The sequence below is a fragment of the Octopus sinensis genome, linkage group LG12, assembly GCF_006345805.1.
Source record: "Octopus sinensis linkage group LG12, ASM634580v1, whole genome shotgun sequence".
In the NCBI taxonomy this organism is placed as follows: Eukaryota; Metazoa; Mollusca; class Cephalopoda; order Octopoda; family Octopodidae; genus Octopus; species Octopus sinensis.
Window position 1 is genome coordinate 9,607,249 of NC_043008.1, and position 23,852 is coordinate 9,631,100.

Here is a 23,852-nt window from a genome sequence, read left to right on the forward strand (position 1 = left end):
AGGCAAAGTCGACCTCGGCGGAATTTGAACTCAGAACGTAACGGCAGACGAACTACGGCTACGCATTTCGCCCGGCGTGCTAACGTCTCTGCCATCGCGCCGCCTTAGAGAGAATGAAATCTATATGAAGAGTGTTAACGCTTCGTTTGAAGAGAGCTAATTGGTAAGGGAAGTAACTCTAAATGACTACTTTCAAACCTTCACAAGCTTTGTTTTCCTTTTCACTCTTCTTGTCTTGCTTCTTTCTTCGTCTATGAATGACGTTTCTCTCGCTCGGAGCGAGGGAGGTGATGAGAGAGAAAAAGTAATATTTACCTGATTGTATCGATCTATTTATCTATCTATCTATACATAAAAAGAGAGATAGAGTGTAAAAGCTAAAGAATTAGTCAGCTTAACCATTAATTCACAAGGAATGGCAGAAGTCAAAACGGCGAATGATTCTTCGGATAAAACGTTTGATTGTCTTAACGCGAAATCGTCCAAGAAGACATCGAAAGATGAGTTGGCACCCGGCTTTACTATACCTACAGAACAGATAGCAGGAGTACCAGATTTTGGGTGGAGAGTACCTCTTAGCTACAGTTGTCAGATGAAATGTAAGGCCTTCTTTACTCCCCGTCTAAAACAAATACCTAGTTATCTCGGATTAGGAGTCCGGTAAGAAATTCACAGGTTTTTTGTTTGTTTCTTTTCTCTTTTTTTTTTATCTTTCATATAGATTTTTTTCTTCACTTCAAAACATTCAGGTCTTGTGAGATTTCTTGTTAAAACTTCCCCACGTTCTCTCTACCTCTTTCTCTCTTTCTCAATCTATCTATCTATCTATCTATCTATCTATCTATCTATCTATCTATCTATCTATCTATCTATCTATCTGTCTGTCTGTCTGTCTGTCTATCTGTCTATCTATCGATCTATCTATCTCTCGATCTATCTATCTGTCTATCTATCTATCTATCTATCTATCTGTCGGTCTGTCTGTCGATCTATCTATCTATCGATCTATCTATCTATCTATCTATCTATCTATCTATCTATCTATCTATCTGTCTGTCTGTCTGTCTATCTATTTATCTAACTATCTATCTATCTATATATATATATATATATATATATATATATCTGTCTGTCTATCTATCTATCTATCTATCTATCTGTTTGTCTGCTGTCTGTCTCTCTCTCTCTCTCTCTCTCCCTCTCTCTATTTCTCTCTCCCTTTCTCACACATACACTCATACATACATACATATATACAAGTTTCGATTATGATCCTAACCACTTCCTCATGCGTGCACGATGCTTGCTCGGTGTTTATATTTAAGGGAATTGGGTTACTGTACTGTTTATTTCTTTGGTAGAAAATGTGAAATAGTTACGATTGCAATCGAAACTTGACAGCTGACGACGTCTTTTGTCAAGAGATTATCTCTAATTCTACGATAGTCGCTACAAAAAAGAAAAAAAATCCAAATTAATATTGATTTCTTATTCCAGAAAAAAAAAATGAATTGGGCAGAATTCACATCTGGATATTACTGAAGAGATAAAAGAAAGAACCGATTCTAACACTATTTAAACTAAGAAAGGCGAATGTAAATACTGCAATTGGTTTTTGTTTAGCTTCGTGTTACCTTAATTGCAACAGATTTTTTTATTTAATTATACCACGATAATCCTGGCATAGTTTCAAACGTAGCATATCGAGGGCTACTTATCCTTATGGGTGCTATTTTAAGCTGTTCGATCGATAAGGTAGCGGCTCCAACGTGAACACATAGACAGGTTTAATATAAAGGATATGTTGTTAACTCGGAAATATCTTACTTATACTCCGAGTCGACTCGATCGAACAAACCTATGAAGTACTCTTATGACGACATCGTTTTTTTTTTTATATTTCCCGAGATTACGGTGCTCTCTTCATCTCTCTCTCTCTCTCTCTTTCTCTGCGGTTAGGAAAGATTTTGCTGTTATTTCTCGCAAGTTGAGCGACCATGTCGGAACTCCCTCGTTGGTCCGTATAGGAATATATTTAGTCCGATTCTGTACTTTTTCTTGCAAACAAATGCTTTTGAAAAGGAAATTGTCGCTCTCTGATACCATTCAATATTTGGCGAAGGTAAAGAATACGTACACCCGGTGGTTTGGGTTAGGGCTTTTGTTACGCCGAAAACCGGTGGTATACGTATTCTTTACCTCCGCCCACTATTGTTTTATATTAGCTATTGACTATCCGTAGCAGACCCATAGCACCTGCACACACACACACACACACACACACGTCTGCATAAAGAGAAAAAGAGAGATACATATTTATCTCTGTATCTTTTTTCTCTCTCTTCATATATATATGTAGGAGAGAGAAAGAGAGTTAAGGTACTATTTAAGAAGAGTGGTCCCGGTGCGCGCACTCGCATACTCGCGCATCCGCGCTAGCTAGTTGTGACTAGTCGATCCTACAACGACTACCTAGCAAAGTAAATAAAACACAAAATAGATAATTTTTTTTACACACAGTAAATAATTTTTTTTTATAAGTAAATAAAACACAAAAAATACAAAGTAAATAATTTTTTTAAACAAAGTAAATAAGACAAAAACACAAAGGAAGGATCGATTAGTCACGACTAGCTAGTGCGGATGCGCGAGTACGCATGTGGGCGCACCGGGACCACTCTTCTTAAATAGTACCGAGAGTTAATGTATGTATGTATCTGTGAGGTTGTGCGGGCGTAGATGTACTTATTTTGCAGCCAGAGAGAAATCAATGAGCTCAGAAACGGTATAGTTATGAACAAAAGCCAAGTATCAGTTAGTAACTGTACCCGTTAGGCATTCGGTATTGCACGTACTTTTGCCGCAGGAAAAAAATTGGCTGAGCACAAGAACTTTTACAAAAACTAGAATTCAAAGTGTGTGTGTGTGTGTGCAGGCATGGATGTTTGTATGTGCCTTTGTTCAGACATCGTGTGATGGTTGTTATAATGGGTATTGTCATACAAGCGATATTGTTCGTATCCTGTCAACCGTGAAAAATATGCCAGGCACAGGCGTGGTAAGAAGTCTTCTTCCCAACCACATGGTTCCGAGTTCAGTCCCACTGTGTGACAGCTTTGGGCACGTGTCTTCTATTGTATTATAGTCTCGTAAGGCGGCGAGCTGGCAGGAACGTTAGCATGCCGGGCGAAATGCTTTGCAGTATTTAATCTGTCTTTATGTTTTGAGTTCAAATTCCGCCGAGGTCAACTTTGCCTTTCATCCTTTCGAGGTTGATTAAATAAGTACCAGTTACGCACTGGGGTCGATATAATCGACTTAATCCGTTTGTCTGTCCTTGTTTGTCCCCTCTGTGTGTCGCCCCTTGTGGGCAGTAAAGAAATAAGAAACGTTAGCATGCTGGGCGAACTGCTTTGTGGTATTTCGTCTGCTGTTACGTTCTAAGTTCAAATTCCGTCGAGGTCGACTTTGCCTTTCATCCTTTCGGGATTGATAAATTAAGTACCAGTTGTGTACTGGATCGATCTAAAAATTTTGGGCCTTGGGCCTAGAGTAGAAAAGTCTATTATAGCCTTGTGTCAACCAAATCCTTGTGAGTGGATATGGTAGACAAACTGAAAGAAACTCGTCACTTATATACATATATATATGTTTATATGTGTCTGTGTTTGTCCCTCACACAGCTGAACAACCGGTGTTGGTGTGTTTAAGTCCCCGTAACTTAGCAGTTTGGCAAACGAAACTGATAGGGTAGGTACCAGGCTTCATCGGCAAATAAGTACTGGGGGTCGATTTGTTCGACTAAAATTCCTCAAGACGGTGCCCCAGCATGGCCACTGTCTAATCACTGAAACAAAGAAAAGGTAAAAGATTGTATAGATTTCTCTTCTTGAAAAGGTGAGAGTTGGTGACAGGAAGAGCTTCCAGTAATAGAAAATCTGCCTCTGTGACACCCGTGCCAGTGGCATGTAAAAAGCACCATCTGAACCTGGCCGATGCCAGCACTGCCTTGACTGGCTTCTGTGCTGGTGGCACATAAAAAGCACCAACCGATTGTGACCATTGTCAGACTCCCCTGGCCCCTGTGCCGGTGGCACGTAAAAAGTACCATCTGAACGTGGCCAATGCCAGCGCCACCTTGACTGGCTTCTGTGCTAGTGGCACGTAAAAAGCACCAACTGATTGTGGCCATTGTCAGCCTACCCTGGCCCCTGTGCCGGTGGCACGTAAAAAGCACCATATGAACGTGGCCAATGCAATGCCAGCACCACCTTGACTGGCTTCTGTGATGGTGGCACGTAAAAGCACCAACCGATTGTGGCCGTTGCCAACCTCCCCTGGCTCCTGTGCTGGTGGCACATAAAAAGCACCCACTACACTCATGGAGGGATGAGTTCAAATTCCGCCGAGGTCGACTTTGCCTTTCATCCTTTCGGGGTCGATAAATTAAGTACCAGTTATGCACTGGTGTCGATGTAATCGACTTAATACCTTTGTCTGTCTTTGTTTGTCCCCTCTATGTTTAGCCCCTTGTGAGTAATAAAGAATAGGAAAGGTCTGATACTTAGTCTATATCATTCACTTTTGCCGAACCACTAAGTTACAGGAACGTAAACAAGACAACAAACAAGCAGAGTGGGGGGAGATGAACTAATACACCCAAACACACACACATTTATATGCACAATCATTGTGCATGTGTGCTCATTACCTTATTGTTTCTGTTTAGTTGTAGACATCTGTTTGGTTTCAGATAACGGAAATTAATTCACTTTTATCTGATTATCTACGTAAGAGCTTTTCATTTTGCATTACAAGTGGTTGGCACGAAAATTCATGTCCTGTATGTTTTTTGATTGGACACCTTGCTTGTACACGGACATTGATCTATCAGACATGTTGTATCAATATAGATATTTACACAATTTAGAAACGAAATCAATGTAAATGCTGGCTAGACAGACACTCACACATACGTAAATTAGATAATGATAGTGTATATGTAGGACAGTGGAGGCACATGGCCTAGTGGTTAGAGCAGCGGACTCACAGTTGAGGGATCACAGGTTCGAATCTCAGACCAGACATGTTGTATCAATATAGATATTTACACAATTTAGAAACGAAATCAATGTAAATGCTGGATAGACTGACACTCACACATACATAGATTGGATAATGATAGTGTATATATAGGACAGTGGAGGCACACGGCCTAGTGGTTAGAGCAGCGGACTTGCAGTCGAGGGGTCGTGGGTTCGAATTTCAGACCAGGTGATGTGTGTGTTTATGAGCGAAAACACCTAAGCTCCACGTGACTCCGGCAGAAGGTAATGGCGAACTTCTGTTGACTCTTTCTTTTAGAAAGTGATGTACATCGGCAGGAATTGAACCTGAGCTGCACATGTGGCAGGAGAGCATTCTACTACTGAATAAGGATAGCTATGATAATGATAATAATAATAACAAGAGCATTCAGAGAGTGCAAACCTCTGCCAAGGCCACACCAACGTCTTCTCAACGATTAGCCGGAGATGATTTTTAAATGAGAATATCTGAAATAAACTTGATGGCTCTCACAAATGAGAATACTAAAAATGAACCCAACCACTTTCAAAAATTAAGTAAAAAACAGGAAAAATAATCCAGAATCTTTGTCCAGTACCAGACTGATCCCAAAATCTAATCAGTTCATGCCAGTCATGAGGTCAAACATCTCTGAAAGTTTCATCGGAATCCATTCAGCAGTTCTTGAGATATCTTGTCCAAAGATAAACAAACAAACACGACTGAAAACAATACCTCTGCCTTCACTACGGCAGAGGTAATAATAATATAATAATAATAATAACTATAATAACTGAAAAAGGAATTTTTAAAGATCCTTTATTTTTTTTTATTTTTCTCTACAGATATTGTAAACTATGGATGAGGAAACACAAGGAAGGGAAGAGACCATTCATAGATCACATGAATGCTCTCGCTTACCAGCCGATATACGGTGAGTGTGTTGTTTGAGTTCTGTTTGATTCTGAGTTTGGTTCAAGCAAGAGACAAAAAGGAAGTAATTGACCAACAAAGAGACAGACAAACAAATGTCTGAATGGCATTGTAGCATTAAGAGAAAAACTAAATACTGAAAAAGATTATATATTTAATAGTCCCAACTGGCCCCTGTGCCGGTGGCACATAAAAGCACCCACTACACTCTCAGAGTGGTTGGTGTTAGCAAGGGCATCCAGCTGTAGAAACACTGCCAGATAAGACTGGAGCCTGGTGCAGCCATCTGGTTTACCAGACCTCAGTCTAATCGTCTAACCCATGCTAGCATGGAAAGCAGATGTTAAATGATGATGATGATGAGTCTTTGTTTCCTGAGAGACCAGGTAAAATTATGATTTGCATGACTATCAAGTCTTCACTGTCATAGTTTTTAATTGCTCTATCATTTAGCCTTCAACACCTGGCATTAAGCCACCGCCCCTCTTTCAAATGTGCTCTCCCTCAGTCGATGGGGCTTTTTCCTCTTCGTTTTCCTTTCCTTACCTTGTCTTACAAGTTACCTGGTGGCTTTCTGAGGGCTGGTGTCATGAAAACAAGCAACCAGTGCACTCTGGAATGTGGTTGACATTACGAAGGGCATCCAGCCATATAAACAATGTCAACGTAGACATTGGGACCTGTTCCTCTGTCATACTTTAGCCTCTCAACACCCGGCATAAAGCCACACACCCCACACCCCTTCACTTAGTCAAATATGCTTTTTCTTGTTTTTTTCCTTTCTTGCAATTTACTTGGCAACTTCACTGGTGCCAGTGTCATGTAAAAGCACCCAGTACACACCGTGAAGTGGTTGGCATTAGGAAGGGCATCTAACTGTAGAGATCATGCCAAAGCTGACATTGGAGCTCAGGGCTCACTGGATTCCACCAAACCATCCAACATATACCAGCATGTGCTGGTACCACATAAAAAGCATCTGGTACACTCTATAAAGTGGTTGGTGTTAGGAAGGGCATCTCGCTGTAGAAACCTTGCCAGAACAGACGATGGAGCTTGGTGTGGCACCTGGCCTTAACAGCTTCAATCAAACTGTCCAACCCATGCCAGCATGGAAAATAGATGTTAAATGATGATGATATAAGCCCCTATCTTTAATCGTTATCTGTTTTACATTTATTTATACAGCTGCTGGCATAGCTATGGGGTTAAGAATTTTGCTCAACAACCACACGTAATGGTTCGTTTGAAAAAAAATCTTTTTACAATACTTTTTATATTGCAGGTGCCCCTATTGGAGGTATTGGTTGTGGTACTATAGGTCGTGGCTACCAAGGAGAGTTTTGCCGATTCCAGCTTGTCCCAGGATGTTATGACCATACGACAGTATTAGCTGATCAGGTATTTATTGCAATAATTATTACATTTCTTTGTTTGTTATGTTCTTTTTACTTCTGCTTTTCTCCATAACAGATAGTGGAGGCACATGGCCTAGTGGTTCGAGCAGCGGACTTGCGGTCGAGGGATCGCAGGTTCGAACTCAGACTGGGTGATGTGTGTGCTTATGAGCGAAACACCTAAGCTCCACATGGCTCCGGCAGAAGGTAATGGTGAACTTTTGCTGACTCTTTCACCACAACTTTCTCTCACTCTTTCCTCCTGCATCTTGCAGCTCACCTGCGATGGACCGGCGTCCCGTCCAGGTGGGGAACCTATACACCAAAGAAACCGGGAAACCAGCCCTTATGAACCAGGCATGGCTCGAGAAGGTACAAACAACCATAACAGATACCTTGAGCCTGAACACAATAAGCTTGTTGGTGTGTTATTATAGTTTATTCGTTAGGGATTGGATGGGTCTACCTTGCAACACATCACCTTTAATTCGATATTTTTTTTTTATCTGAGGCAGTGGTGGTTGAGGTGGGAGTGGATCTAGCAATCTGACTCTATTATGTCTTCTTACATCATCTTTTCTACTGCATCCATCCTCTATCTACAGTACACAATACTACCATTCAAGAATTTGGACCTGGAGATCTCCATTTCCAGCGACTTCGAGGGCCACCTCCCAGTGGTGTCGGGTGTCAACGAAGAGCCCTTGACTACAACAAGACGACCAAAATTTTTTTTTTCCAGGGTCTGGGGTCTCCCGCCCCTAAGCCCTAGACCATCACCTAATCACCCTTACCCATCCTGTTGCTTAACAACAACAACAAGTACACAACATTTTCACCAAGTGTTCATTGCATTCTTTGTCCTTAGCAATGCAGTCCCCTTTCTTACACTCTGCTCACTCTTTTCCTTGGCTCAGTCATCCCCTATCTTTCATCAAGATTACATAAGATGGCAATCTGGCAAAACCATTAGCATGCCAGGCAAAATTGCTCAGTAGCATTTCATCTGGATTTACATTCTGAGGAAAATTGAAATGAAAATGTAAAATAATTTGTGACCCTTTATAGCATTCAGGTTAGTCAGTCAAATGTAATGCTTTCTTATTCACATGGTTTTGAATTTATCATGCATTATTTCGTAGCTGCAAGATTTCAAGGATGTGATTGTATAGTTTTGGAATGATATATTGTTGTAGAGGTTGAGAGTTTCAAATACCTTGGTGCTATCATTGCAGCTACAGGTCAAGGTGAGGCTGACATTAAAACACGAATCGACCTCGCTCGCCAAGCCTTCAACCGACTCAATGCACGTCTCTGGTCAAGATCTGAGATCCAACGCACCACCAAAATACGGATCTACCAAGCACTAGTGCAAACAAGTCTCCTTTACAGCAGTGAGTCATGGCCGATGAGGGTGGAAGATATTAAGCGACTAGAATCCTTCGATCACCTCTGTCTATGCCGCATCCTTCGTGTCCAATGGCATCACTTTGTCTCCAACAATTTGGTGCAACACCAGTGCAGAATCACCTCCCTCCGACAAGTCATCTTAACGAGACGTCTGCGTTGGCTGGGTCGTGCCCTCCATCATCAACCAGGAGAATTCATCTACGAAGCAATTGCCCCAGCTCCCCTTCAGGGTTGGCGAAAGCGATGTGGTGGATAAAGAAAAACCTGGCTGATGACAGTCAAGGTTGATCTGGAACCCAACCTAGGACCCCATATCTACGGTGTTTGCCGCTGGAATAAGGAGTGGTTGGAGATCACGTGGTCGTTAGCCTCAAATCGCCAGGCCTGGTTGGCGTTTGTGAGAGATGCAGCATTGAGGATGAATGAAGCCAGCTCAACCCACCCCGGGTGAATGCTGTCTCAAGAAGAAGACAAGAATGATATATTACTTGATACACAAAAAGGAAATAGGGAGAAGCTTGATTCTGTGTAATCAGAGCAAGCCATGAGTTCACAAAAGATGCATGACAAAGAGCCTCACTTCCTTAGACATAGTTGATAGCTTCTCTTCGTGTGGTAAGGGCTGAAGGTGACTTGTAAAGGGGAATGTTGTTACCAAGAATTTCTCTCGTCATACGGAGGGCAGACTGTATGAAGCAAGTCTAAGAACTATGGTCGTGGAAGTAGGTTATTGAATACAGACCACCTGTGGAATTGGAGAGAAGGAATTGAAGTGAGAATCGTGTGTCGGGTTTGTAATATCTGATGGGCATAAAAGAACGCATGCGTTGAGAGAAAAGTTGATTCGTTTAATATAGAAGAAAGGAAGAGGAATAAGTAAAGTGAGAGAAAGGCTGAGTTGTGTGGTGGACAAATAACTGCATTGAGTTGGACATATGATGAGGGCTTGGCACCAGTGCTGTACACTGTTGTCACAGGGAATTGATATTTGCGAAGACCTGTTGAGGCAAGTGAAATCGAAATTGAAATCAATCAAAAATCAATGGAAATTGCAGTTGTGATACCAGTGCCGGTGGCACATAAAAGAACCATCCAAATGTGGCCATTACCAGCGCTGCCTTGACTGGCCTCTGTGCCGGTGGCACATAAAAAGCACCAACCGATCGTGGCTGTTGCCAGCCTCGCCTGGCACGTAAAAAGCACCCACAACACTCATGGAGTGGTTGGTGTTAGGAAGAGCATCCAGCTGTAGAAACACTGCCAGATCAGATTGGAGCCTGGTGCAGCCTCCTGGCTTTCCAGACTCCAGTCGAACCATCCAAACTATGTTAGCATGGAAAGTGGATGTTAAACAATGAGGATGATGATGATGAGGTTAAAAGATAATTATAATTATCTTGTGATGCTGCCTGGCTTAGTGGTTAAGGTGTTTGGTTCACAATCATAAGGTCATGAGTTCAATTCCCAGCAATGCATTGTGTCCTTGAGTAAAACACTTTATCTTCACGTTGCTCCAGTCCACTCAGCTGGCAAAAATGAGTAGTACCTGTAATTCATAGGGGCCAGCCTTGTCACATTCTGTGTCACCCTAAATCTTCCTGAGAACTACATTAAAAGTACATGTGCCCGTAGAGTGCTCAACTACTTCTTTATTAATTACATAAGCAGGCTGTTTCATTGACAGATCAATTGGAACACATGTCATCATAACCAATAAAGTACCAGAATAATTATCTCATCCTAATTACAATTTAAAATTTGGTCTTAAAACTACATCTGTTTAATAATTAATGAAATCGCTCATTTCAAAGTTACTTGTAAAAAATTTAAACAATAGTAATAAAAAATATTTTAAAAGTCGTTAAATCAATAAAAATAAAAATGAATGAATAAAACATGGTTAATTATTGTTAATTGGTAAACATTAGGATAAGTGTTTACCATTACAAACAGCGGAAGCTCTGTATAACTGATAGTTATACAGGAGTGGCTGTGTGGTAAGTAGCTTGTTTACCAACCACATGGTTCCGGGTTCAGTCCCACTGCATGGCACCTTGGGCAAGTGTCTTCTACTATAGCCTCGGGCCAGCCAAAGCCTTATGAGTGGATTTAGTAGATGGAAACTGAAAGAAGCCCGTCGTATATATGCATATATATATATGCATGTGTGTGTTTGTGTGTCTGTGTTTGTTCCCCTAGCATTGCTTGACAACCGATGCTGATGTGTTTATGTCCCCGTTACTTAGCAGTTCGGCAAAAGAGACCAATAGAATAAGTACTGGGCTTACAAAAGAATAAGTCCCGGGGTCGAGTTGCTCAATTAAAGGCGGTGCTCCAGCATGGCCGCAGTCAAATGACTGAAACAAGTAAAAGAGTAAAAGAGTAAGGGTTTTGTTAATTTGCAGCATTTGGTTCAAATCCTGCCATGAGTCAAGACAAGTCTCCAGAAGTGTTCCAATAACTCAATGTGTTCCACCAAGACAATAGTTGTTGTTAACCCTTTCGTTTCTGTATTTATTTTGAGATCCTCTGTGTTTCTTTTAATTCATTTTAAATATAACAAAGAATTTAGTAAAATAACTTAGTTATCATTCAGCTAGTGTTAGGAACATAAATTGTGACTAAGGTTTGGTGGAAGATTTGAATTCAAAACTTAATGAAAACAAGACATTTGTACTCAGAGCCAGAGCTGGTTTCAGCCGGGTTGGTAACAAAGGGGTTAAGAAAGTAAATTGATGGCCTTTATAGTGCCAGACAGAGTACTTTGGCAGTGATTGATGTGCTGCAATAGAGTACCTTGGCAGTGATTGATGTGCTGCAATAGAGTACCTTACTGTATTTGTCCCAGCTCTCTACAACCTCTATTCAAATTCCGTGCTTTGGTTACCTTTGCTTACTTCATCCATGGCTGTTAAACAAAATACCAATAAAATATCATTACTCTTTGACTCACCCTTGTAGTATCCATGTGGGATCAGAGAACTAACAGAACGGTGACTTCAGACGGTGCAGCACAATGGCCTTTACTTTGAATGGAAGACTGCATTTTTTTTTTGTAACTTGATGACTAAAGCAAATATGTTACCAAATGTTGCAAAAGTTCTGATTCAACAGAGTAATATAGTCAAAGTTGGAAGTCTTTTAATCCAAGATCGTTTCTGTCAAAGTTGATCTGGGATTAAACAACAAGTTGTGTCTTCTTTCTCATCGAGTCTGAAGAGCTGTGGCGGAAAGGTTTTGCAGGGGGTGGGGATTTGAACATTTCCTGATCCCTTGAATGATGGAATCAATTTGAGAGGGGAGAGGGGAGAAAAAAAAAGATTGATTTTAGTACTTGCTTGGTACATATATCATCATCATCATCATCATCGTTTAACATCCGTTTTCCGCGCTAGCACGGGTTGGACGGTTCGACCGGGGTCTGGGGAGCCAGGGGCTGCTCCAGCCTCCAGTCTGATCTGGCAGTGTTTCTACAGCTGGATGCCCTTCCTAACGCCAACCACTCTGCGAGTGTAGTGGGTGCTTTTTACGTGCCACCTGCACAGGTGCCAGAGGGGTCTGGCATCGGCCACGATCGGTTGGTGCTTTTTATGTGCCACCGGCACAGAAGCCAGTCGAGGCGGTGCTGGCATCGGCCACGTTCGGATGGTGCTTTTTATGTGCCACCAGCACAGAAGCCAGTCGAGGCGGGGCTGGCATCGTATATATATATATATATATATGCACCAGTCAACCGGTGCTTTAACTCTTTAGAGCCTCTTCAGCCGCTTAAAATAAATGAAAAAAACACTGAAACCCCCTCAGAAAAGTTGTAGGTATTTATTGTGTTTGTTTAGCCTTAGGCCAGCCTAAGATGAAAAGCAATCCAACTGTGACCATCTCATCATTTGGTATACTAGTGGCTACATTGTTCAATGTGTTTTTTTTGTTTGTAAAGAGCAGAGCACAATGTGATTTAGGGCAAATTTAGCTGCTATTTCCAGCAGGTTGAAATAGTTTCTTTTACTTGCTTGATGCAGCTGTTGTCACCGAGAAATGCTATCAGTGGTGTTAAAAGATAATTATAATAATTATCTCACCTTAACTGCAATTTAAAAGCAGGTTTAAAAAATACAGCTATTTAAAATTAATGAGATCACTCATTCTAAAGTTGCTTTCGAAAAACAAAAACAAAAAACAAAGAAAAAGGACAACAATAATAAACCATTTGAAACAGTTTTTAAATCAACAGCAAACAAGAAAACAAACAAAACAAAAATTGCCACCCACCCACTGCACAAGCTGGAAGATCTCATGTCTAACACCTGTGAATTAATTGTCAATGCATAAATTAAGAAGGCAGGCAGTGATTACCTCGTTTCAGCTGTGTAGTTTACTATAATTACCCAACTGGAAATCATGGAGCTCTTTGCTTTATTTATAATTCATAGAACATTAGAGGCTGTTGTTTTAGACTGCCATTGGGTTCTCTACAAATACATACATACATACGTATATACATACATATATACATACATACATACATACATACATACATCGTTTGTTCCTTCTCGAGCCATGCCTGGCTCATAAGGGCCAGTTTCTTGGTGTATAGGTTCCCCACCTGGAAGGTGAGCTGCAAGATGCAGGAGGAAAGAGTGAGAGAAAGTTGTGGCGAAAGAGTTAGCAGAAGTTTCGCCATTACCTTCTGCCGGAGCTGCGTGGAGCTTAGGTGTTTCGTTCATAAACACACACATCACTCGGTCTGAGATTCGAACCAGCGATCTCTCGACCGCAAGTCCGCTGCTCTGACCACTAGGCCATGTGCCTCCACACACATACATACATACATACATATGTACATACATAATAAAATAAATGCGCCCTTTTAAAGCCTAGCCAAGCTCATGGGCCCAGTTTCCCGGTTTCTATGGCGTATGTGTTCCCCAGCTGGATGGGACGCCAGTCCATCGCAGCGTTACTCATTTTTGCCAGCTGAGTGGACTGGAGCAATTTGAAAGGAAGTGTTTTGCTCAAGAACACAATGTGTCGCTCAGTCCAGGAATCAAAACCATAATCTTACGATCATGGTGCTGACACCCTAACCACTTAGCCACATGCCTCCATGTACATGCATACATACATACATATAGATGTAGGTGTCACTCAGTGGCATAGGTGCAAGTCTCACTCTGTGGTATAGGTGCAAGCATGGCTGTGTGATAAGAAACTTGCATCCTATCCACATGGTTCAGGGTTCAGTCCCCCCCTGCGTGGCACCTCGGGCAAGTGTCTTCTACTATAACCTCAGGCCAACTAAAGCCCTGTGAGTGGATTTGGTTGAAGGAAACTGAAAGAAGCCTGCTGTATCATCATCATTCATTTAGCGTCCGTTTTCCATGCTAGCATGGGTTGGACGGTTCAACTGGGGTCTGGGGAGCCCGAAGGCTGCACCAGGCCAGTCAGATCTGGCAGTGTTTCTACAGCTGGATGCCCTTCCTAATGCCAACCACTCCGAGAGTGTAGTGGGTGATTTTATGTGCCACCGACACAGGTGCCAGACGAGGCTGGCGAACGGCCACGCTCGGATGGTGTTTTTTATGTGCCACCGACACAGGTGCCAGATGAGGCTGGCGAAACGGCCACGATCGGATGGTGTTTGTTATGTGCCCACAACACGGAGGCCAGTCGATGCGGTACTGGCTACGGCCACGTTTGGATGGTTTTCTTGTGTGCCACCGGCACTGGTACCACAAAGATACAAATTCCATTGATGTTCATCTATTTTGATTTGTTTTGATTTGATTTGTTTTGATTGATTTTCACTTGCCTCAACAGGTCTTCACAAGTGTCACAAGAAGGAAGGAAGGTATGCACAGGTGGACTGACTACGTCCCAGGTAGGGGCCACGGGTTATGGCCTGACTAGTCTTGCCGGGTCTTCGGATGGTGTTTTTATGTGCCACCGACACAGGTGCCAGATGAGGCTGGCGAACGGCCACGATCGGATGGTGTTTGTTATGTGCCCACAGCACGGAGGCCAGTCGATGCGGTACTGGCTACGGCCACGTTCGGATGGTTTTCTTGTGTGCCACCGTACTGGTATCACAAAGATAAAATTCCATTGATGTTCATCTATTTTGATTTGTTTTGATTTTCACTTGCCTCAAAAGGTCTTCACAAGTGTCACAAGAAGGAAGGTATGCACAGGTGGACTGACTACGTCCCAGGTAGGGGCCACGGGTTATGGCCTGACTAGTCTTGCCGGGTCTTCGGATGGTGTTTTTATGTGCCACCGACACAGGTGCCAGATGAGGCTGGCAAACGGCCACGATCGGATGGTGTTTGTTACTTACCCACAGCACGGAGGCCAGTCGATGCGGTACTGGCTACCGCCACGTTTGGATGGTTTTCTTGTGTGCCACCGGCACTGGTACCACAAAGATACAAATTCCATTGATGTTCATCTATTTTGATTTGTTTTTATATATGTATCTATGTGTGTATGTGTCTTTGTGTCTGTTTGTCCCACTGCCACCACTTGATAACCGGTGCTGGTTTGTTTATGTTCCTGTAACTTAGTTTTTTGACAAAACAGACCCTTAGGATTAGTAGCAGGCATTTAAGAAGTAAATACTAAGCATTTTGCCCGGTGTGCTAACGATTTTGCCAACTCACCACCTTAATAATAATAATGATAATGATAAGCCCTAAAATTCACTCTGTTATTGCCCACGGGCATATGGCGTAGTGGTTAAGAGTGTGGGCTACTAACCCCAAGATTCCAAGTTCAATTCCAGGCAGTGACCTGAACAATAATAATAATAATAATAATAATAATAACAACAACATCAAAAAATACCTTAGGAATGAGAACCCAGGTTCGAAATTTCCCCAAGACACCTGATGAAGGCTGGAGGATGTATAAGCCGAAACATTGTATTAACAACAAACAAGATGAAGACGAATATCTGTCAAATGTAAATAATGTGAATAATGATAATATATGAAATCAACTTTTAATTTTCCTTTCTTTGTTTTACACATCCACAGTTTATTGTGTGCATTCGAAAGAGAAACAAGACTGTCTACCAACAGGTTCTGTCAGTGAAGAAACCAGACAATAAATGTTTGAATTGCTGGAAATGGAACCTGGACCCAGATCATGCAATATACCATGCCCTTTATCCTCACTCTTGGACAATATATGATATTCCAGAGCACAACGTCCGACTGACGTGCCGCCAAGTTTCACCAATCTTCCCCCATGAATATCAGGTAAGTTATTATTTGCTGTTATTTAACCCCGAGTCAGCCCTAACCAAACAGACTTATGACTATGTCAGTTTCTTTTTCCCGGGCATAGTGTATCTAGGATTACATAATTGTTTAGTGGGAATGTGTAGCTTATATGATGCATGGCCACTGGGCAAATAGACAGACAAAGGCATGGTCAGTAAGAACAAAATACCATTAGTTTAGTAATAGAAGTTCTTAATCTCGGTCCAGTTTATGAATTATCTGGACAATCAGGAGTAAGATACTTACTCTTTTACTTGTTTCGGTCATTTGACTGCGGCCATGCTGGAGCACCGCCTTTTAGTCGAGCAAATGGACCCCAGGACTTATTCTTTGTAAGCCCGGTACCTATTCTATCTGTCTCTTTTGCCGAACCGCTAAGTTACGGGGACATTAACACACCAGCATCAGTTGTCAAGCAATGTTGGGGGACAAACACACACACTTATATACACATATATGAGCACTCCACAGACACATGTACCCTTGTAGCGGTATGAGTAGCAAAAGATATTGAGGTAGCAGGTGAAATAGGCATGTGGACAACATCAAAGTAAAACAATGGAAAAGCATCGGATTGTGGTTTAAATAATTTATTTAATTGACACTTGCATTTACGTGTTGTATACACAATGAAAGCCACTACATGACATTAACAAAGTAAAAATAAATGAACAGGAGAAATACTGTGTTGATGTGATGAGGGAGAACCTGGCTTGTTTTGTGTCTGCGTGTGTGTTGGTCATTTGGTCATATCTCTTTTACTCTTTTACTTGTTTCAGTCATTTGACTGTGGCCATGCAGGAGCACCGCCTTTAGTCAAGCAAATCAACCCCGGGACTTATTCTTTGTAAGCCCAGTACTTATTCTATCGGTCTCTTTTGCCAAACCGCTAGGTTACGGGGACATAAACACACAGCATCGGTTGTAAAACAATGCTAGAAGGACAAATACAGCCACACAAACACACACACACACACACACACACACACCCATATACATATATACGACAGGCTTCTTTTCAGTTTCCGTCTACCAAATCCACTCACAAGGCTCTGGTTGACCTGAGATTATAGTACAAGACACTAGGCTCAAGGTGCTATGCAGTGGGACTGAACCCGGAACCACGTGGTTGGGAAGCAAACTTCGTACCACACAGCTTCACCTGCAACTATATTGTTAAAATTGATAACCTTCTAAACAAGAACTTGTTCCAGATATTTAAGTGTTTAATAAATTGTTAATTTGTCTAATGAAGGGTTGAACCATTTGTGAGCTTAACATCACGTATTTTGTAGGATACAAGCCTTCCCTGTGCAGTGTTTGTGTGGACAGCTGAGAACCTCGGAGATGAAGATCTGGAAGTTAGCATTATGTTTACCTTCAAAAATGGTCGTGGTGTCAAAGAAGACAGAGCAGGTGGCTGCTGGAACGAGTATTTCCATGTATCCAATGATTCTCCTTCTGAACCAGTGTCTGGAGTACAGATTCACCAATCTTTTCAGGATATGCCATGCGTCTATGGAATTGCTGTCAAACACAAAGTAAAGCAGTTTTTCTCTCTCTTTTTCTATTGTTTCTTCTTTTCTGTATTCTTCTTCCCTCGTCTTCTTCTTCTTCTTCTTCTTCTTCTTCTTCTCATTCTTCTTCTTCTCATTCTTCTTCTTCTCATTCTTCTTCTTCTTCTTCTTCTTCTTCTTCTTCTTCTTCTTCTTCTTCTTCTTCTCCTTCTTCTTCTTCTAATTCTTCTTCTTCTTCTTCTTCTTCTTCTTCTTCTTCGTCTCCTTCCTTCTTCTTCTTCTTTCTTCTTCTTCGTCTCCTTCCTTCTTCAATTTCTTCTTCTTCTTCTTTCCTTTTTTCCCTCTTCTATCTTTTTTACTTCTTGATTTATGAACTGGAAAATATGAAGTTTTACAGGAACCCTCACATATGACTGGTAAAGACTTGAAAGATGAGAGAGAGAGAGAGAGAGAATGAGAAATGAATTAAATATTTTGCTCTTCCTCTTCCCAAAATCATGGAGAAGATGGAAAGCAAAGCCTCATTTCTTTTGCACTTATTTTTCTTATTCCTCTATTTCATTACATTTGCTTACTTCTTTCTTCATTTTCTTTCTTCATTCTTCACTTTACCATTTTTCCTTTTTCCAGCCTGATCTCTCAGTCAGTCACTGTGTGTATTTTGATCCCTGTGGTTCCGGAGAAGACATTTGGCAAGATCTTTATGAAGATGGCTCCCTCACCAAAAGTGGTAAATACAAAGTATATACTACTTTCCTTATTTTCACTGGCATCTACCCTTTATCCGATGGTTGGTCATTTAACTTGTGACCCGAGTCCAACTACTATTGTTGTTGCTATTCTATTAACGTCTTCATATTTTGTTTATTCTATCAAAAACTTCGACCAATATTTTATGGCATTTTCAAATTCTGCTGGGGTTGACTTTACCTTTCATTCTTCCAGGGCCAATAAAATAAGTACCAGTAGTGGGGCTCCGAAAGGGGTCCCAGGGAGTAGTGTCCCTGCTTTGAGCTAATCTTCCACCACATTTCTTAAAAATTATGGTAGAGGCCTTGGTCTTTTGCACCACTCATGTCTAGAAACTGAGGTTGGTGGGTAAGCAAAGGCATGCTCTCTGTAGAAAATTCCAGCTCCATAAAAACCTCATGACAATAGCAAAGGAGAATGGACACAGCCAGCCCAAAGGTTGGGGTGGGCTGCACCTGCCTACCTCGGTTACTATGGCATTGAGGTAGATCCAGCCACCCACCGTTAACAGGGACAAAACCCAGATTTAAAACACTGGATGATGATGATGCTGATGATGAAGACTGAAGTTGATGTAATTAATTTACCCCCTCCCCTCAAATTGTTGGCCTGGTGCTAAAATTTGAAATCAGTATTTCATAGCATTACCTATCTGTCATGTTTTTCTGCCAAAGGTTTTTCTGACTCTCTTTCATGTTTCATTTCAAACACTTCATCATACATTTCTACCAATCTGCCATACATTTATATCAGTCCATTAAATAGTCCTATCAGCCCATCATACAGTGCTGTCGGTCTATCAGGCATTTGTATTTGTCCCTCAGACCGTAACCTCGTGGCCTATGCCAGGGGTGTAACCAGTCCACTTATGCGTGCCTTTCCTTCATTGGACATGTGGTATTATCTAATACCACAAAACAAAGAGCTTAACCCTTCAACATTCAGATTTCGTGTTAGGAAGGGCATCCAACCATAGAGACCACACTGGAGCCTGGTGCAGCTCTCCAGCTTGCCAACTCTGGTCAAACTGTCCAACACATGCCAGCATGGACAACAGACATTAAATGATGATGATGATGATGATTGCTTTATCAAATGTGATTCTTATTTACTCACATTATTTTAAATTAATCATGCATTGTCTTGCAGCTTTGAGATTTTTATGATGTGATTGTTTATTTTTCAGAACTGCATTGTAAAGTAGGTTTCAGAGACTAGACCTGCCCTGTTTGATCGTAAAGCAGGTTGAATATCTGGGCCTGATATGGTCAGTTTAAATGCTAAAGGGTTAACATTCTTCTTTCAAATATCAGGAAACATACTTTCCAAATGTTTGGGTTTCGTTTTTTACCAGCTTTTTTTTTATTATATTTGTTTTCTGTTGCATCAGTTATTCCACCTGTTGGTATTTTTATTGCCTTGTAGAAGCCGACTTTGAAAGTAAAACTGAACCAACGAAGAAAAACAGTGAATGTGCAGTAGGTGTATGTTGCAAGTGTGCAGTTACAGCTGGTGGCCCTTCTAAGCAAATGGAATTCTCCCTTAGCTGGGACATGCCAAATATTCATTTCAAATCAAAAGGACAGAATTATCGAAGGTAAAAATATACGTTGATTTTCTGAAAATATGCAAAACCTATCTTTGGTTTTGTAAAGTATATTTGAATAGAATATCAAAGCCTAAACTAGAAGTGAATGTGATGTAGAGTGATTTATATACAGCTGAATACACGTCATTGATTGGTTGAAATTACTGAAATACGAGAACTTTAACGTGAAATAACTTCATAAATATAAGTTTTTCTCAAAAATGCTAAGAGTAAAAGATATTTTATATGGCACATTCTACCAGTGTCCGAAGTCTGAAAGTGTTCAGTTACAAAAAATTATTTTTAAAATCTGTCGGTCAAAAGCTAAAGATCCAGCTGGAGAGCTGCACAAGGCTCCAGTTGTCTGTTTTGGCATGATCGCCATGGCTGGATGCCCTTCGTAATGCTAACCACTTTACAAAGTGGACTGTGTACTTTTTATGTGTATTTTTTAGAGTACTTTTGAGTACTCTATGCATGGCACCAGCACCAATACTTTTTTTTACACGGCACCGGTAGAGGCACTTTATATGACACCAGAATCAGTGCTTTATACGTGGCACCAGATGGGTGCTTTTTACATGATATCAACACCAGTACCCTTTATATGTGGTACATATAAAAACACCAGTGCTTTTTATATGTGGTACATATATGCTTTTTATATATCGTACAGGCGCAAGTGCTTTTTACATGGCACCAGCACCAGTGCTTTTATATGTGGCACCAGCACAGGTGGTTTTCAACATGGCGACAAATGTGGTTTATATTAATGGTTTGACTATTAATTAGCTCCTGATTTACATTCTATAAAGTAGAATCCTACACAGAAGGTCTTTATATGTTTGAAAAGTCAATTTACTTTGACTGCTACTAGTTTGCTATTTATTTTCTTTTCAAGACGCTACACACGCTGGTTTGGCCACACAACGCAAGCGGCACCGCAACTCTGTAGTTATGCCCTGAATAACTACAAAACCTGGGAACAGAAGATTGAAGCTTGGCAAAACACTGTCTTACAGAACAAGTAAGTATACTCTAGTCTAGGCACAAGGCCCGAAAATTTTGGGGAGGGGGTCAGTCGATTAGATCAACCCCAGTTTGCAACTGGTACCTAATTTATCATCCCCGAAAGGATGAAAGGCAAAGTCGACCTCAGTGGAATTTGAACTCAGAACATAAAGAGAGACGAAATACCTGTTTATTTACTACACACAAGGGGCTAAACACAGAGGGGACAAACAAGGACAGACAAACGGATTAAGTCGATTACATCAACCCCAGTGCGTAACTGGTACTTATTTAATCGACCCCAAAAGAATGAAAGGCAAAGTCGACCTCGGCGGAATTTGAACTCAGAACGCAGCGGTGGACGAAATACCGCTAAGCATTTCGCCCGGTGTGCTAACGTTTCTGCCAGCTTGCAGTATGATGGACTATTTTGTTGAAAGCAACATATTAGAGCACCCAGTTGATCAATCAATTGATTTATCTCCTCATTGAACTGGAGTGTAGGTGGCTGAGTATTCCTCAGTCATGTGAATCTTTAACATAACATAATTCTCAGTCAGAATCAGTATAACACACAATGAGTGACAGGGTCGGACCTTTGTATTATGGGTACAATTGACCAAATAAGGTTCTATGTCATTTCTTTCTACCCATCTTTTGTCACAAGATGTGGGTCTTGTACAACACACTAACCCTGTACTCTGAAAAGACTCTAAACCAATATGTCATGAAGTGGTATTGAAGCAAGGATCTTGTGAGTGCAAAGTAAACTTCATAACCGCTTGGTCCTACTTCAGTCTATGTAGTTGGGTGGTTCATTCATATAGATAGATATGCACATGTGTACACACACGCCCACACCAGTACATACATATATATATATATATATATATTATTTATATTATATATATACATAGGTGCAGGAGTGGCTGTGTGGTAAGTAGCTTGGGTTCATTCCCACTTGGGCAAGAGTCTTCTACCAAAGCCTTGTAAGTGGATTTGGTAGACGGAAACTGAAAGAAGCCCATTGCATATATGTATGTGTGTGTATATGTTTGTGTGTCTGTGTTTGTCCCCCCCCCTCCAACATCCGATGGTGGTGTGTTTATATCCCTGTAACTTAGCAGTTTGGCAAAAGAGACCACTAGAATAAGTACTAGGCTTACAAAGAATAAGTCCTGGGGTCGATTTGCTCGACTAAAAGGCGGTGCTCCAGCATGGTCGCAGTCAAATGACTGAAACAAGTAAAAGATAATATGCACACACCTAAAGCTCATTTCTGATATTAGAATCCTCTCTGAACTATTAGCTGTGCCTAATCTAAAGTTTCATCAACAATCTCCTCCTCCCTGGTTTTTTTTTCCATTTTTTTTTTTGGTGTTAACAAAATTATTGTAAATCTTTTCGTTCTTGTCTTAGCGATCTTCCTGCTTGGTACAAATCAGCTTTATTTAATGAATTGTATTATGTGAGTGATGGTGGCACTGTATGGCTGGATCCTGTTCCAAACCCTGATCTCTCTTCCGAAACCAAAGAAGAAATACCTGCTGTGATAAAAGAATTTGGCAAGTTTGCTTATCTCGAAGGTAACAAAACTAATTCAGTCTTTGAATATTCTGTTATAAACATTTCATTTCCATTATTTCTGAGATCAAGTTGAATGTCCAGTTGGAAGAAACAGGTGATTGGGGGACCAGGTAGATTGGTGCTTAGTTTCATTTTTCTTTGAAATGGTCACATGTGAATGGTTGACTCTTATAGTACTAGCTGACCATGTACCATCAATAGGAGGAGGAAGAGACCCCCTTCAGTCATGACTGACCAGGGATTGCACCTAGAAAGTTACCCTCTTAGCCACAAGTCCGGGCAAGATTGTTTGTGGAAGGCTAACAGTCGCCCATGCATACCGGCCTCCCCTCTCCACACCAATGATGTTATCCAAGGGAAAGGCAAAGCGGCCGATACAGCTTGGCACCAGTGACGTCGCAACTCATTTCTACAGCCTGAGTGAACTGGAGCAACGTGAAATAAAGTGCCTTGCTCAAGAACACAACACACAGTCCAGTCTGGGAATCAAACTCACAACTTCATACTCTAACCACTGAGCCATGCGCCTTCACATACCATCAATAATGACTGCTAAATGTAGTATTTTATATATAAATATGATACATAATAATCACACATACAAACATTCACATACTTCCTTTGTACACGCACACACATATGCACATATACTCACACAAAGTTGAAAACTGATATTTTTTCACCCCTTCCTTCCTTATTCATCTATCACCTCTTCCTTTCTCTCATTGCTATTACTTTCTCTCATTCCCTCTCCATCAGGGCTATTACTCTCACTACTTCTCCTTCATTGAATTACTATTTTCTTTCCTCCTCCGCATCCTGTGTGATCCTGGACAAATATATATATATCATCATCATCATCATTTAGCGTCCGCTTTCCATGCTAGCATGGTATATATATAGATATATAATTCCAAGCTAACAGGGGAAAAAAATTTCCATTTAGCACACTAAATCAAAATTCATGATAAAATATATATATATATATATATATATATATATGTATGTATGTATTATGGTCCAACCCATGCTAGCATGGAAAACGGACGTTAAACAATGATGAACAATGATGTATGTATGTATATATATATATAGAATTTAGAGACAAACCACTATTTAGTTATTACAACAATAGTGAAAAGGCATTATCTATAATAACCACATAGAAATTAATTAAATATCTTATAATTATTATTCTTATAATCTCATAACAAATCGAGATTTTTAGAGTAATAATTATAAGATTTTTAATTAATTTCTATGTGGTTATTATAGATAATACCTTTTCACTATTGTTGGAATAACTAAATAG

At 40.8% G+C, this 23,852-nt stretch overlaps 1 protein-coding gene across 2 annotated transcripts in view; it reads left to right on the plus strand.

Annotated features, from left to right (window-relative positions):
- The first annotated feature begins 220 nt into the window (after positions 1 to 220).
- Positions 221 to 23,852, plus strand: part of LOC115218098 (non-lysosomal glucosylceramidase) — a 37,173-nt gene continuing 13,541 nt past the window's right edge. The window contains exons 1-9 of one of the 2 annotated variants that reach the window (XM_036507791.1): positions 221 to 660; positions 5,913 to 6,001; positions 7,286 to 7,401; positions 15,839 to 16,063; positions 17,383 to 17,628; positions 18,235 to 18,334; positions 19,780 to 19,951; positions 20,844 to 20,969; positions 22,373 to 22,539. In XM_036507791.1, the coding sequence (XP_036363684.1) occupies positions 416 to 660; positions 5,913 to 6,001; positions 7,286 to 7,401; positions 15,839 to 16,063; positions 17,383 to 17,628; positions 18,235 to 18,334; positions 19,780 to 19,951; positions 20,844 to 20,969; positions 22,373 to 22,539 (1,486 nt within the window). In that variant the 5' untranslated portion in view covers positions 221 to 415. The remainder of the gene's footprint in view (positions 661 to 5,912; positions 6,002 to 7,285; positions 7,402 to 15,838; positions 16,064 to 17,382; positions 17,629 to 18,234; positions 18,335 to 19,779; positions 19,952 to 20,843; positions 20,970 to 22,372; positions 22,540 to 23,852) is intronic. The other variant, XM_029787885.2, reaches the window with a different exon arrangement.